Here is a 16,711-nt window from a genome sequence, read left to right as displayed (position 1 = left end):
GAAAATGAAATTAATATTTTAATAAATTATAATAGCACATAAATTTACACAGTCGGTGTTTCGGTGGCGTACCTCAACGCTGCAAATAAACGGTGTATATAAAAAAAAATACCAGTATCATAAGTAGGTATATCCACCAATCGCTGCATTCGTTCCAACGCGAGCGCCTGTTGTCGTTCCGTTGCTTCGGCACGAGCTTTCCGTTGTTGCAGCGCTCGGACTCTGTTGATATGGAAATTCATATTTAGTTTTTTTTTCTGTTACTTTGCGTGGATGGTGGATGGATTATATTATATATTCACGCTGTATCCCGCACACAGCATGGTAGACATAGGGAACCAAGTGTTAAGATACTCCGTTCCCCCTTTTCCGCCGAATAACTTAATAAGTAATAATATTTAAAAAAATTGTAACCCTGCAAATATAAGTTTTAATTAAATCGCTAACAACGCAATTGTGCAACCATTTTCAATTATTGTTTGGTGACATGTAAATACTAAATGTAATATACAGTTAAGAGTTGAAAATTAATCATTATACTAATAATTAATGTTATTTTCTATTTTTTGTTGTCATATAGTTGTTTATTAGATGTGGCAATTTCTTATTATGTTTACAAATAAAATTTGAACGTAGCGAGATTTACTCTCGCGCTTTTTGTAAACTTTCACTACTAAGCCATACGTTTTCATTACGTTACGAAATTTTACGCTTATACAACTCATTATGTGTTAGCATTTTTTACTCAGCCAAAATAACTTTTTTTATCTCTTTATTCCTTCGAATTATCATATAGGGTGCATCTAAAAACAAAATCCAATCAGAACTCCATCCTCACTTCCTTATCCTGGCATCCAGCAGGTACCGGTCGCGCCGCAGTTGCGCCAGGTGGTCGAGGGACGCGTCCAGCTGTCGCAGCACGGCGCGGCTCTGCAGCAGCTCATCGCATATGCGCGCCAGCATGCGCGCCTTGCTGCTGGGCGCCAGTGCCGCGAACGGCTTGTCGCGGAGCAGCTCTGGGAAATTATTTTATTTATTTTCTTTCTTTATTTGCGGTGTGCAACTTAAATAAAAATACACAAATTATGTTATGTAAATATATTATTATGATCATTTCTAATTTGCCGGTTATATATAACTAGCGGACCCGGATGCGGCTACGCCTGCTTGAAATATAAGAATATAATTTCTATAGAAATATAATTTCAATCTAGATAAAATGCTAAAAGTGACTATTATATTTATTTTCATAAGGATGAATATCAAAATGACGCGGTAACGAACGCGGTCGCGTAGCGACGACGGTTGTTATTAACATGGAGGAATAAATTGCATGTCACATTAGAAAGTATTTTAATTTATTAGTATATATGTGTAATGTAATGTAATGTTATATAGCCTATAGCACTTCTGAAGAATGCAGCTTTCATACAAAACAAAAACAAAGTAAATCGATCCATTAGATCCAGAGATCTTAGCGTTCAAACAAACAAACAAACAAACTCTTCCGCTTTATTATATTAGTATAGATAACCGGTAACTTAAATGTGATATCGCCAGCTTATTTAGTTTCATCTAAATCTGTTTAGTAGTTTTTTCATAAAGTTCATCTAATGAAACCATCATTCTCACAAACTTTCACACTCACTTTTACGGGTCACTACTTTATAATATTAGTGGACTTAAGAAAATAAAATCAAAACTAACCAGACAACTTGTACGTAGCATTCGAATGCAAATGTTCATAGTAGAGAAGGTTCTTAGTGCTTGCGCACGTCTGTTGCATCTCTGCGTCGCTCTGGTGGTGGTCGGCGACGCGCCTGTCTCTTTCTCTCTCCACTGTAAGACCTATAAATAGCGTAGGTAAGAGAGAAATTATTAATTTTTTTACATTATTAAAGCGTAATTCCACACTTTTTAAAGCAAAATATTTTTTTTATTAAAATATGCGTGATTAAGTCATATTAGATAAGTCATATTACTTAAATTACTTAATGTCATTAAAATATTTATTTTTAAATTATCCAAAATCAAAGTATATATTTTTTTAATAATATAAAAACAACATTCTCACCTGTCAACGCCTTAACCTCAGCGGTAGCGTTCGCATACAAATAAATGCGAAGAATTTCACTTATTGTATCGGCGCTTAGCTCCGCGAGGCGCAGCGCGTGTCCGAGGAGCGTTGTATGACGACCAGGATGAGGGATGCCTGGCTCCTCTGTAAAAAAGGTGATTTTTACTTATAATATTTACAAATGTAATTTTATTTAGTAAATAAATTACATTTTTGTTTAGAGAATCGCATTGAATTTTTAAATAAAATACGTCAATTGTATAATATCTCAATATTTTTAAATTCAATTAATATTATGTTAAACCCGCATTTTATGATTACGATAAAATCAAAGTATAACTACCACAATAATCTACTAATTTAAGAAAACGAATATATATTTAGCAAATAATATATAAAATCTTAGTAATTTCGTTTAAAATAATAAAACATTCCCAAAATTATTTACACAACTAAAAAAAAAAATTTAAAAATAAATAGTTCCTCGCAAAATGTGAACCCACTCTCTTTCATAGGTTGAAAGCATACATACCTATGGCAATAGATAGCAATCTGGACAGCACATTGAGAAGTTCATCTTCGGCCTCTTGATTATAATTGGGTATTAGACCCATCTGTAGAGTGTTCAACGATGGTAAGGAATCCACTTCTGTTGAGAAAAAATAAGATAATATATCATTCATTTTAATTTCAAATATTTCTGTTTATTCTGCAGAATAATTACTAGAGATGAATATTAGCCTCGGAGAGCATAATCTATAGGTCTTTACTAATATTTATTTTATATATCTGAAGAGTTTGCCTGAATGAACGCGTTAATTACTGGAACTAAAAAAAATTTTTGTTGGATAGTTCACTTTTAGAATCAGGCTCGCGTTTCAAGAGTTACTTATACACAAATAGTTATTTATAATAGATCATGGGTGCAAAGCTGAAGAAGCAGTTCATAAATTTCTTGAAACACAATTATCTGACTCAAAAATATTAAAACTAGTCAAATTGGCTTTTTTACAAAATATAAAAACCGCTTTTTCCTCACCAAATCCAAGTGCCTGACCGAAGTTGTGCAAAAACTCGTAAACTTGCAGCAGATCGGCCATAGCCTGTCCCGGTATCTTTAGTCCGGGGATACGATCCAATATCGGGAGAGGTTTTTGATCTGAGAGAGATGAGTCTTCTTGCGGTCGTCTTAATGGAAATAAATAACATTTTTTATTATTTGATGTTTGTGATTACTAATATTAAAAAAAAGAGATTTGTTGAATTGCAAAATCTAGTGACTGTAAACGCGGCGGTTGTTGGTTCGATTCCCACTCTGAGGAATAAAGTACTTAATATTCACTTCCTCGCTCTGGTGATAAGACAAAGCGCGGCATTGAATTCAGCTATTCAACACGGAAATTTCGAAACCTCGCCGAAGCGTAAGGGACGTAGTGTCTTAACACTAGGTTCCCTCCACTTAGCCTATCTAGCTATATGTGTGATATAGGATGAAGCTACAAAAATACGACGTATTTTATAATCATACCTCAACTCAGAAAGCAGCTCCATCTCTTTCCGTCTCTGCTGCAGCTTCTTCTCCTTAACGAGCAATCGATCCAGAAGGTTCTGGTGTTTTCTCCTCTCCCTGTCCTCCCATCGTCTGCGAGAGTCCAGTTGCCGGATGAAGGTGGTGTGTTGACGACGTCTCTCACGTTCCTGTTGGAAGTTAATAAATAATATTTATTTAAATATCCAATAACTAGAATAATAATTGATAAAGCATTTTTAATAATTAATTATATTTATTAAAAAATTCTATTATTAATATATTAACAAGGCAAGTTTAGCCTTAGTATAAACCGAAGACTTGCATGGATGAGGGTCACATGGAATGTTTAATTTCTATTTCATGTATAAAGATTTTAAGTTTATATTCAATCTTTTGTGGTTACAATACAAAAAATAAATTAAAATATTTTAAGCTCAATTTCTTTGAATATCAATATTTTCATCAAATTACCTTCATCAACGCATGTCTTTATTTATGATACATTGTTATGGTATATGTATGTTATGTTTACTGTTATAGTAATAGTCCAAATCCAAGCAACTAACTTTTACCTACAGACATTACCTGCCCTAACAAAAGTAATGGCTAAAAGCATATTATATTAATATAAAAATAATCTAAATAATAAGTTTGTATAAAATTGTTAAGAGAAAATTAAATATTTACAAAAAGTTGGCGTTAAAAAGAAAAAATAAAGAAACAGAGGAGTTTTTTCTTTGTAAAAAAAAGCGAAATTTGTAATTGTAAGATAAAGTTACCTCCGTTATATATTTTTGCTGTAGCGGCCACGCGAATATCCAAATGAAAAAATACAATTAATTTTATTATATTTTTTAAAGAATATGACTTGTAAATATTAGATAAAGATTCTAAAAATTAATTTTACTTAGTCGTCATTTATTCTTACGTATTAATAAGTGTTTTAAAAATTTCCTAATTTGTATTTATCAGTGATTAACAAGTTTTTTTACCAGAAATTATAAGGGCTATTAGTTTGTTTGTAATATTCAATAATAGATATATAATATTTATTAAATTATCTATAATAACTATCCAAATATAAACACACATGTAAGATATTAACACACACACAGAAAAAATGGAAAACGACATATTTATATTTTTAACACATATAGATACATTCTTTTATATAAATATTTGAAAAACACAACACACACACACACAGGCCAAATATTATTTCTATATAAAAACATACCTGTTCTTTTAAAAGCATAGCCTGTTGTCTCTTCAATTCCCTTTCCTGAAACAAAATATTACTACTAAGAAAATTTGTAATATTTATTGTCATATACATTAAAAAACCTTATTTTAGAACAACACAATAAAAATATATTTTATTATAAATATATTTTAATAGGTTCACATATTTTTTCTTCTTTTTTTTAAACACTCCAATATTTTCTTTTATTAAAAGTTTTTTGCCGCAACCCTTTACCTGTTGCCTTTTAGCTTGATCCTCCATTTTCTGCTTTTCCAGCTCCTCCTGCTTTCTCTTCTTAGCCTTTATTATCCAAAAACAACATCGAAAGCGACGAGCAAATTATATAACAGCAAACATGAAACAAAATGGAAAATAAAAAAATAAAAACATAACATATAACTAAATTTTAATATCTTTTTTATTAAAAAAATGCAAGCTTTGACGATAAATTAATTTATAACCAAAAGTATCGAGATTTATATCTCATAAAAAAATATATTATTTATCTGTTAATAATATTATAAAAATAAATATGTATGTTTATAGAAGAAAAAATAAAAAGTGCAGAAGCGTGCAAAACTAAAGAGTATAAATGAAACGAGAAAATGTGTTGTTAGATGCTTTATTTAAAATAAGCTCAAGTGCGAATATTATGTTACATACTTGATTATCATTTTTAATATCTCACAATTTATAAAAACATTTTATATACATAAAGAATAAGGTGATAGTAAAAAAAAGGAAGAAATAAAAATATTAAAAAGTAAAAAACATATATTAAAAAGCTTTCTTCACCTTTATTAACACCAATTGTATAAAATCTCTACTCTATAACATTATAACTCCATCACTATTTTAAAATTTACCCTCAACTGGGCATCGAATCCTTATTTACCTACAAATTAGAGACACCCAACAAGCTATAAAGAAGACCGTGTTAATAAATACCAAAGAACCAAAATGTTAGTCATGAGTTAGTGCATCCCGATAGTTAACAGAACGTACCGGACTGTAAACGTCCTTCAAAGGCTGTACTGATATTGATAAGGCTCCATCTTTTCCCACATTGAAAATGCCTCGGCTCACTTTTTTAGATATTATATCAGTTAGAATATCATCATCACCACTAAGATCTATTACTTCTTTTAAAACTGATTTTTGACTGTCTTTAGGCATTAACATTAAATTTTGGGACATAAATTCGTTTTTCGCGTCTAAATATTTCTGTTCTATGCTTTTCGGGTCATCAGATTGTTTTCCAGTTTGCAGTTTCGACCAATCACAACCATTGATGAACTCTGATATACGCGAATACGATTCTATTAACTTCTCTAAGTTATTTTCTTTATCCGGCATTTTTCTTTTATCCGGTGTCTTAGTTAATGAGAAATCAAAATATTTATCGCTAGGCCGTTTTGGGAGATCAAACGAGGCTTTTTCGGCAAAATCTTTCATTTTGTCCAAAGCATTGTATTCTTCTTCGCCTTTAAACTGATCTACGTTGCCAGTTTTAATAGGCGCGTTTTCTTTTAGCCCACTGACTGGTATAAGAGACAGACTGATCTGCGGCATAGTTCTGTCTCTGTTACTCTTAATGGCTGGGCCCATTACGATTTCTGGAACCTTCCACTCGTCTGGCTTATTCGGCAACGGCTCTATGCTTAGCTGCGATCTGCCCTTGTTGATATGCTGTTTCGAATTTCCTTTCGTTAGTTTTTTTTGTTGTTTTACACTCTTTTTATTATCAATTTAATTTTTGACAACATTGTCAGTTCGTTTTTTTTGTTTTCGTTGTTAGATCCCCATATATGAGTGAGTAACTACCGTAACACAACACTACTGATAAAGCTTAAAGTTCTCTATCTACATATGTAAAGGCAAAAATTTACTAAATTTCTTTTTAATTATTTTAGTCCATTTTTGCCTTTGAAAGAAAGTAACTACGAAATGTGAGCACAATGTTGCCAAGCGTCAAATTGATAATAAAAAAAACAAACACAAGCACATGAATCTAAAACATGAATATACAGATAATTAATCCCAATATTATAGACAAAGGACATACACACAGAAAGATAAATAAAAACATAATATAAATATAAATAAATACAAGAAGGAATTTAGTCTGTGGCTCAAACCATTAAGAATTATAATATAACAAATATTTTTTAAATATTAATTAAAAAAATGGTATTTATACTTATTAATATAATACTATACTGTATAACAGTTACCCATAAACCCGAATATTAATAAAGGACAAAAAAATTAAGTCAATCTAAAACAAATCATAACAATCAATCTACACACAATTCTATCTACCAAATTGTAAAAATACGAGTATATGAATAATAAAAAATATAAAATAATTTAAAATTTACCTAAATTATAAATGCAAAATGATCTTACACTATCTAGAATTACAACGAAATAAGTAGTAATTAGTTATTGATACATTATGTTATTAACACCAACATATCCTACCCATGTCTTTCTAAATTCAATATAGCTAGATATTGTTTGTTTATATAAAACAGCTATCTATCTATCTGTCGCTGTCTAAAAATCTCGCATTTATATTTACAAAGAAAACTTACACATCTGACTACTTAGGTATCTCTTTATATTTTTGTTAAAACTTTTTAAATCTGTATATATAATTATATATCTCTTTCTTTAACACTACCTAAAATTTACCTATATTTCTATAATTTCTGGGATAGTTTATGGGTTTCTACGCACATAATTATAGAGGAAAACACACACGCGTCACTCACCTCTAACAATTGCTGGCTTCGCGCCTCTTTCTCGCGTTTAACTAACTCGGCTTTCTCCGACCTCTCCAGGTCTCTGACTAGACGAGCCTGGGGAGGGGAAATTTGTATGTACTAAGATTTTACGTTTTTACTGTTTTTTTTTAATTGATAATTGTAAAAAACGTCTCCAATTGAAAAAGTTACAAAATTTCACTGGAAATACTTTGTAAATAACAAATGTTTTTTCGTTTCTTGTTTCGAATTTCGTTATTGTTGTTTATTATAATTTCATATATTTATTATCTTAGTTACATTTAGTTACTAGATCATTTCACATTTACATCAAAATCAAACAGAATCATGCTTTACTAATATATGAAACATTAAAAGTAACGTCTACTTAACAAATATGCAAGAATATTTATTAAAATTATAAAAAAATAAATAAATTTAATAATCATATTTTGTTATGCCAAAAAAAAATTTTATCTACATTAAAAAATTTCACTTTCAAGAAATTCTAAATACAGAATATAAATTAATTATTAAATGAATGATAAAATAAAAGTATCCATGACAGAATCAATGTAATATATTATGTATTAAACAAAATTAACAATGTTATGAAGACAGGTTGACTTTTTCTGCCGTTTTAAAAATAAAACATTTTCATTGCTTAAAAAAAACACTGGAAATTAAAATGTTCTTATGTGTAATATTGTGTAGTTCAAAACCTACTAGTAATATGTTTAAACATTTAACTATAAGATATAACGAGTCACACCTGGTCGCGACCGCGGTGCCCGGAGTCGCGGCGCGCGTCCCTCGCGGCCTGCTGGCGGCGCGCCAGCTCCATGCGGCGTTCCAGCGGCGGCGGCGTGGGGCGCCCGCTCAGCGCTGCCAGCGATCGCGCTTCTTCTAGCCTACAAGGATTATATAGAAATACCTTTATTCGCAAACCAGCAAATTCCACCTATGCTAATATTATTAGAGGAACCCAAAACGGTGTTTATGCAAACCAATTAAAAAAATATATGATTAACTTCAATAGCAAACTAGCTAAGTCCATTTGTAACATATCTTCACGGTATATCCTACACATAGCAGGGTCAGTCAGAGAGAACTTGGCAACCTACTGTCAAGACGCTTTGTTCCCATTAGGATTCCTTCTTCTTCATCCGTTCCCCAATTTCTGCCGATTTTCGAAGCATTGCATGTGTGGAGTGTAACAGTGGAACTCAGTCCTTCGAATGGGAATCAAATCCACAACCTGCCACATTTACTGCCCCTGCGCAACAACTGGCCTAAAAACTGGCTACCCTAACTATTTAACACCATGAATAAATTTTAACAATCCTATAAGGATTTCGCCAAAGCTTGATTATATTCTATAACATAGAAGTCAGAGCGCTAGAATAATTCCTAAAAGAAACACATTTAAGTCACGCTACATTAAAATATTTAAACATTTCCTAAAAATATATTATCACAACTTACCGTTTACTAATTTCACTTTCATTCAGTACTAAAGGCTCAGCATTGTCAAGAGACGGCTGCACATATTCACCGAGGAGAGTGCGTGCACTAAAGCTGAAGTTGTCTCGGCACAGTGGTGGACTGGGATTCGATTCCAAAAACTGGGGGATGAAAGAGAAATATTAATATTGAAAATTCAACTTTTCTTAATGGTTTAAAGGTAAATAGTTTTATGTATGAAATGGGTTTAGTAAAAAATATTAAGTTTTTTTTTAAATAACTAAAAGTCTATTTATTTAGTTTTCAATAATTAAAACATCAACTAACCAAATCACTTAATTAGTACAATATTAATAAATTACAGTTTATGAGATATTGCGGATGACACAATAATAATTACAATCATTAAAAACAAACGGGGTGAGCTAAATAAAACCGTTTAAAAATAGACGCCGCATTGAAGCTAGGCTTGATGAACTTTAGCATATTGTCGAATCGTGATCGTGAAAAGATATATAAAGTATGAACAAGTCCCAAATATAGTTCAAGACGTCCACGACTCCACATCGATGTGTCGTCGTTCGTGTAATGATACTGACCGCCTGAAGTTCGTGCGCTCCGCGTATGTGCAGGGCGGCGTGCGGCTCCGGCGGCGTGTAGCTCACGTCGCCCTTTATATTGCAGTTGCGCGAGAGACCCTTTATCAGGGTTATGCGCTTCCAGCCTGTGGGAGAGCATTTGGATTTATTTAGCGGTGGTTATGTATATCGATTCCTACTAAGAGGAATAATTATATTCTAATTGGTTTCATATCCCCGCTGGTGCTATAATCAAACATAAGTCTGCTTTAAGGGGTTATCGGAAAACGAATTTAATACATTTTTTCTTTACCTACCCTTATGCAGATAAAAGCGTGAAACTTCACAATTTACTCAAAAATTTAGACAAATTTTCATATCCAATGACAATACAATAGTTTTAAAATATATGATAGTTAATGTTTTAAAATTATTGCATTGTTACTGGATGTGATGATGTCTTTGCCAGATAAACCAAAATAAAATATATTAATTTCTAACTTTTTAATGTTTTAAATGTATTATTTTTGTAATACATAGTTTTATATAATTGCTTACCCAAAGCCAAAGGCAGCCTCAACTGGGAATCGTGCCTGCGACCACCGTCGCTTGCGTCCGAATCCGACGGGTTGCTATCCGAGGGACATTCTGAATCTGTGCTTGCTGTTTCACCCAGGAGAGCTCGTAACTTGTCCTGGATATTTTATACAGATTACTTATATTTATAAGAGTTTTTGCGTGTTTTTGTTTTTTTTTTAAATATATTACATAAGATTTGGTTTTTAGTGATTAATGAATCTGTCGTAGTAAAAGGTCCTGGGTACTCAATTCAATCTAGACAAATTCTAATTAAAATAAATGCTAAAAGTGCATAGTATGAATCTAGTTATAATTTTACAAATCTCCGCTTTACTATATATTACTATTCAAAATTATAATTAAAAATGTTCTTTATACAAATAAACCTTTACATGCACTTTCGGATCGTCGAATGAACACTCTTCTCTTCTGCTGAGAAGTATCTTTTTTATATCTAGCTAGCTTAACTCCTCACCTGATATTAGAATGTCAGATGGTACAAAAGTTCAACTTACAATATCGCTCTCAGCCAACAAATGGTGTGCCAAGGCGGGGCGGAGGCCTAGGGCTCTGCTCTGTGCCAGCAACGAGGCTACCGTGTTCTTCTTGGGCTTGCTGACCCCTCGACCGAGGTTACGTGGACGACCTTCACGGGACGGCCATGGGGATACCGCTGGAAGATTTGTGATTAAAATAAGAATAAAAAAAGTTTTTATGAAAATATGGCTATGGTTGTGGATTTTAGAGACGAAATGGTTTATCTAAAAATTATTAAAATAGGTCCTTTTCTTTGGTATCTACAACTCCACATTAGAGTAAACACCTTCGACTATACCAGTTTACACATCATCCTCCTTTACGCCGCGCAGTCGGGTAATAATTTGTGTTAAGTGGTAGAACTCAACGCTTTACTTCCACAACGCTCTCCCAGAATATACATATATACCAGGAAATGAAAAAAAATCTCCCGCAACCACAATCTTTTTACCCCAAAATAAAAGTGATATAAATTATTAACTACTATAAATTACTACTAATATAAGTATAAATTTAAATATATACGTATATTAGTAGTATAATAGTTAAAGGCAAAATTAAACGTTGATTTGACTAAATTTACATTTCCTTACATTCACTATCCTCACTTCCGCTGGACTTGGGTCGTGGTGAGTCCGCGACTTGCGTATTCAGCTCTGGAGCTACGCGACGCGGTTTAGCGCCGGGTTTGCGACGAGCTAGAAAGAAAAATGAATGTGTCATTTTCGAGCGAAGCGAGCGGAGTGCTGTACTGGAGACTTTTTACAGTCTTTGTCACCAATGGAGCCTATCGGTGACAAAGACTGTAAAAAGTTTGTTCAGTTCACAAACGGTTTGACCGATTGAGATGTAAATTTGCAAAAATACAACTAATATAGTGTATAAATATATCAAAGTTCTTCTATCGTAAGTATTTATTTACTTTACAATATAACATATACTTACATATCCTATCATTGGAAACGCTAAGAGAACTGCTCAGTGACGTCAGACGAGACAACGCATCTGATGCTTGGGCAATGGCTGAAAGGAAAATATTTATATAATATTAATATTGAGGTCGTTTTGGGCAATATTCGAAACCTGGGTGGATCGTGAAGAGCGGAGCAATCTTAGGTCATATGCGGTTAAAAGCGTGAAACTAGTATTTTTTTGGAGTTACACAAAAAGATTACTATTTTATTGAATTCGAAGAACACAACTATCGTGGATAGTTTTCTTCCAAAACTAAAACTTAATTATCATTAAACTATATTAAAAAAAAAAACCTAATACCTAATAAAAATGAAAAAACTTACGCGGCGTAGGCTTTAAAGACAGATTCAAAGGCGCGTCGTCATCAGTCTTGAGTCCTAGGTCTAGTGGAGTTTCTTCAGGGCTACCTGACTTGGTGCTTAAGTTGAGACCTGAATCTACAAGTAAATTATGTTTTACTATTTATATTATAATATCAGATGATAGATTGTTAATATGGTATGTTTATTGTTAACCTCCATTCATATGTATATGAAACTAAACCAAAATTTGAAAAACATTAGGGTATACTTTCAAATAAAATATTTAAAAACACCCCCAAGTGAATATAAAACACTATAACTAGCAGAGTCAAAAACGGAGAAAAAAGAGTGAAGTCACTAACCTGTACTAGCTGCACCTGATCCAGCCAGTTGCCTCTCTAAAGCCGCTAAACTGACTCCGCTTTGACTTGCTATTGTTTGTAATAGTTCTCGAGATATACCTATAAGTTTAAATTATAATCGCAATAAAGTTTAAGCACATTCTACTTAGATTTTCAGGCTGTAAGCTAATTTTGAAAATATCATTTATAAGAGAAAGATTCCTTTACTTTCACGCTGTATCTCGCATATAGCAGGGAGCGTAAAGGAAATTTATTATTGGGAGGTTCACCCCTCTATTTTTTAAACATTGCGTGTTATATGGCGAAACTTACTGCCATACTTTTTCTACAAAAGGAAACTGAACGGAAATCGGGGTGTCTTAACATTAAGTTTCCTCTGTTTATCTTGAAATATGCGTGATACAGCCTAAAAGTATACAAATTAACTTTATGATTACCAAGTAATCACCAATATTACCTGCGTAATCAGACAAATTGGGCGGAGGTGTGCCCGACACGGAGTTAGCAGATCTATCGGGCTTGTTCGGTAGACGTATGACTTCCACTGACGATCTTGAATTACCGTATTCATCCTGGGAAGTTAGAGATTATTAGATATTTTATATAGATATCGAGATAAGTATAACACAGAACGGATAATCGAAAATCCCCTCAATATATACGTATAATAAAACACTAAGTATATTTTCTTACTACTTTCTGCCGCTTGCTGGGAGCGGGCGCGGGCGCGCGCTCGCTGGCGGGGTGCACGGACACGTGCGGCGGGTCCAGCGATATTGTCTTCTTGCGGCCGCGGTTCGTGGTGCCCGGGGCTGACTGTTGGTGACAGAGGATATTTAGAATTCCTATTATATTTATTAATTGGGTGATATTCAATATTTTTCTTTAGTTTCACAGTATATCTCGCACGAAAAAGGGCTGACTCACGGAATTCAGAGTGTTTTAAAACTAGGTTTCCAAGTTCCCTCTACCCACTCTGCTATGTTCAGGATACAACGTGAAGCTAAAAAATTGTGTTTTAAAACCTTACCTTAGGTCCAGCCAAAGAAGACGTATATTTTATAATCTCAGTGTCTGGAGGCAATCTCACTCCACCCAATACTGACGAAGGATCACTGGAACAAAAGATATATCTTTAATAAATAAGATATTTTTATTTAAATACATGAGATATACAGTACGGTCGACGAGTCGTGTAGTTCAATTTTCTGAACTTCTGCGCATTGTTTATTCGGGAACAAAATAATAAAATATAAAAAAATCTTAAAATCAAATCGGCATAGCCATTTACAACTATATTCAGAGTGGCCACGATCCGTCGAGCGTACTATACTGCACTTTTATTACTTACCCGCCTTCCAATGCAGCACTGATTGGATGGATGGAAGAAAAAAAATATTATAATTGTTGTAATTAATCATATTGTTACATAAACAAAAAATTTAACACCCATTAGTTACTTTGAACATTGATTTTTTGTAAAGTATAATTTATGTTGCAATTATATTAGTTGTTTAAATTAAATTGCAACTAAAATTATACTTAACAAAAAACAAGTAGTTTTATATTACATATTTTTATATTGTAAATCTAACTGCCTATAAACCAAATTATCAGGAAAAAAATGTCTTTAAAAAATTGAGTATTTCAGTCACACCATTGTGCCCCAGTGCCATGACTGGATTCATTTTAATATTAATATTATTTTAATGTTAAATGTTTATAAAGAAATAAAAATCGCAATGCATTATCAATAATTTAGTAATAATCAAGTCTTACTTTACCAGAAAAAACAATTAAACCTTCACCAGTATTTCCCAAAAAAAATGGCGAAAATAAAAAAAAATATATAAATAAAACATATATTCACCTAAGTATTGTATGTGGTAAACCAGTGAGCGTGTCGATACCACTTCTTCTATCCTTCTCTGAGCCAACTGCAAACGGGTATAGAGGAGACATGTTCTGTAACAACATAAATATAGAATTAATATTTATTTACACTGTATAACCAGAGATAACCATCAGATTCAGTCAGGTTCAACAGATATATAACATTTGATAAAATCTTTAAAAGATTTGATTAAAGAGTTTGCACTTTAACACTTTTTGAGGAGAGCTTTCAGACGAACATAAGGGCAATGACTTTTTTTATTATATATTTATTATCAATCTTTATAACATTAGAATTTTTTTTATAAAAAAGAAATACGACAAGTTTTGCAAGCAAAACTAATTAAAACAAAAAAAAATATTATAATTTATTTAGTGTAAGAGCCATACTAAAATAACCAACCAAATTGTCTACACTTTTATTACCTTTCCCTTGTGAGCTTGTAGAGCAGCGTGGTACGCAGAGTGCGCGTGCGCAAGCATCAGTTCCCTTTCCTTTTCTTTACTACTAGAACTACTTTTTCCTAGAAACAAAATAGAATATAAAATGAAAATTATCCAATTACAATTTATTTAGTAATGTCGGTCATAATAAAGAAAATGCTAGACATGCTGGGCGTTGTAGCATTAGTAGAGCAAGAAAATGAAAATAATTAATTCCACCCAGTAGGAATCGAACTTCGAGAAATCCTCTCTTATTGCTCTCGCCTACACTCATAATCTACGTTTTTTTAATATTTAATTTATTTTTAAATATATGGTAAACTTACTGGGCGGCTGTCCTTTACTAGATTTAGAATGCAACGGTTGTTGCGCCAAGTTGTTTAGAGAAGCGAGCGACGACATGGACTGCGACGGCATCGTTGAAGGAGATGAGGTCTTTGGAAAACCGTATTGCGAACCTATAAGAAATATAAAGAAATAAATATACAAATATAATATCTACACATATAAAAAAATATATATTTATTCATTTTACTGACATTTATAAATATATAACAGTGATTTTGTTGAGTGTTTGTACATGTTAATCTCAAAAAAAAAGCTAACCGTTCAGTAGTTTTTGCGTTGAAGTAAAACAAACATCCATCCTCACCAACTTAGGACTTACCCCAATCAGCAATATTGTGCTGCGAGCTAGACGTGTTGGTGGACGGGCTTTTATCTTTCGCGGACACACTCGACGACGTACTGCTTCTACCTGATCTGCTGTGAATGTTTCAATTTATTTAAATTATATGTAAAGCTTAAAGTTAACTAGAGCGATTACATTACACATATATGTTAACAACACATAGTCCTAGTCTACCTAAAGCAGATATGAGATAAATACTGTAAAAATATTATAATGTCAACAGATTCCAACAAGTGTACAAATGTAAAAGCAAAATCGATAAGAAATAGCTAGCTTTCTTTCACAAATAAACAGACACAAACGAATCGAATAACTAAAACGAGAAAAAAGAGTCTCGCACTCAAATACCTTTCACTCCTATTACTCTGTTTAGCAGGCTTCACCGGTTGTTTCATGCCACCCCCCGATAAGGCAGATAGCGCGGCGTAGGGGTCACCCAAGGGTGGGAAGTTCAGCCCGGACGCTTGTAACCTAGCTAGGTAGTCTTGAGCCGCGAGATGGGACGCCATGGACCACCATGCTGCACCTATGGAAAGAGAAAGATAATATAATGGGGTATCAAATGAGGCCAGTCGTGACGTAGGGGCACAAGTGTGCTAGGACTGTAAGCGCAACTGGTTGTGGGTTAAAATATTTATGTTTTGTATGTGACGATTTTTTTTTCAGAAAAGAATCATTTCAAATGTTTATACCTATTTAAAATTTTGCCAGTTTAATTTAAACAATCAATAAATATATGCTTTTGATGGCCAAAAATCATTTATAAGGTCACTAGTAAAACCATGATAATTAAATTACATTTTACAAATATATAAAGAAATAAAAATAATAAAAAAATAAAGAATAACCTTAAAAATTCCATATATAAAATAACAGCGTTGACTTCCTTAATACTTAAACTAACAAATTATTCAACCTATCACAAAACATCGTCCCATATACATACAGTATTCATACATAAAGATATACAATCCAAAATTTAAAGGTAGTCGCCGGTACACATACAGTACGTGACTCTATATCTAATTAGCGAGGTGGCACGAGGTGGCGCGATGCTGCATTCCCGACACGTCCAGTCTAGGTCTTTTTAATTCTGTCTGCGCTGATGTATTACTTCCAAATACTTTTTTTATGGCTCAGTGGGAAAACATCTTATTTACTTACTAACTAATATATTTAATTTTTACGAAAGAGGCCATCGTGGCGCAGTGTGACAAGCTATTAAAATTTTCGAAATTGTATTCGATTCCCACTCGAGGGAGTTTTA

At 32.9% G+C, this 16,711-nt stretch overlaps 1 protein-coding gene across 11 annotated transcripts in view; it reads right to left on the bottom strand.

The window, feature by feature from the left end:
* Positions 1 to 16,711, bottom strand: part of tou (bromodomain adjacent to zinc finger domain 2B toutatis) — a 64,494-nt gene that overhangs the window by 14,533 nt on the left and 33,250 nt on the right. For 2 of the 11 annotated variants that reach the window (XM_085188271.1, XM_085188273.1), the window contains exons 5-34: positions 15,793 to 15,970; positions 15,421 to 15,518; positions 15,080 to 15,211; positions 14,736 to 14,833; positions 14,287 to 14,381; positions 13,768 to 13,785; positions 13,447 to 13,531; positions 13,110 to 13,232; positions 12,874 to 12,988; positions 12,417 to 12,515; positions 12,076 to 12,189; positions 11,723 to 11,800; positions 11,371 to 11,475; positions 10,756 to 10,913; positions 10,220 to 10,355; positions 9,683 to 9,807; positions 9,105 to 9,244; positions 8,392 to 8,530; positions 7,629 to 7,715; positions 5,857 to 6,540; positions 5,086 to 5,151; positions 4,846 to 4,890; positions 4,388 to 4,405; positions 3,606 to 3,775; positions 3,117 to 3,265; positions 2,610 to 2,726; positions 2,075 to 2,221; positions 1,708 to 1,848; positions 839 to 1,016; positions 113 to 222 (exon numbers count right to left, since the gene is read on the bottom strand). In XM_085188271.1, coding sequence (XP_085044397.1) covers positions 113 to 222; positions 839 to 1,016; positions 1,708 to 1,848; positions 2,075 to 2,221; positions 2,610 to 2,726; positions 3,117 to 3,265; positions 3,606 to 3,775; positions 4,388 to 4,405; positions 4,846 to 4,890; positions 5,086 to 5,151; positions 5,857 to 6,540; positions 7,629 to 7,715; positions 8,392 to 8,530; positions 9,105 to 9,244; positions 9,683 to 9,807; positions 10,220 to 10,355; positions 10,756 to 10,913; positions 11,371 to 11,475; positions 11,723 to 11,800; positions 12,076 to 12,189; positions 12,417 to 12,515; positions 12,874 to 12,988; positions 13,110 to 13,232; positions 13,447 to 13,531; positions 13,768 to 13,785; positions 14,287 to 14,381; positions 14,736 to 14,833; positions 15,080 to 15,211; positions 15,421 to 15,518; positions 15,793 to 15,970 — 3,948 coding nt within the window. The remainder of the gene's footprint in view (positions 1 to 112; positions 223 to 838; positions 1,017 to 1,707; positions 1,849 to 2,074; positions 2,222 to 2,609; positions 2,727 to 3,116; positions 3,266 to 3,605; positions 3,776 to 4,387; positions 4,406 to 4,845; positions 4,891 to 5,085; positions 5,152 to 5,856; positions 6,541 to 7,628; positions 7,716 to 8,391; positions 8,531 to 9,104; positions 9,245 to 9,682; positions 9,808 to 10,219; positions 10,356 to 10,755; positions 10,914 to 11,370; positions 11,476 to 11,722; positions 11,801 to 12,075; positions 12,190 to 12,416; positions 12,516 to 12,873; positions 12,989 to 13,109; positions 13,233 to 13,446; positions 13,532 to 13,767; positions 13,786 to 14,286; positions 14,382 to 14,735; positions 14,834 to 15,079; positions 15,212 to 15,420; positions 15,519 to 15,792; positions 15,971 to 16,711) is intronic. The other 9 variants (XM_085188272.1, XM_085188276.1, XM_085188277.1 and 6 more) reach the window with 9 other exon arrangements.

Source organism: Heliconius melpomene, chromosome 7 (assembly GCF_056956725.1).
Source record: "Heliconius melpomene rosina isolate 202511_hmr_F chromosome 7, ASM5695672v1, whole genome shotgun sequence".
Classification (NCBI taxonomy): Eukaryota; Metazoa; Arthropoda; class Insecta; order Lepidoptera; family Nymphalidae; genus Heliconius; species Heliconius melpomene.
This window is presented reverse-complemented; position numbering and strand designations above follow the sequence as displayed.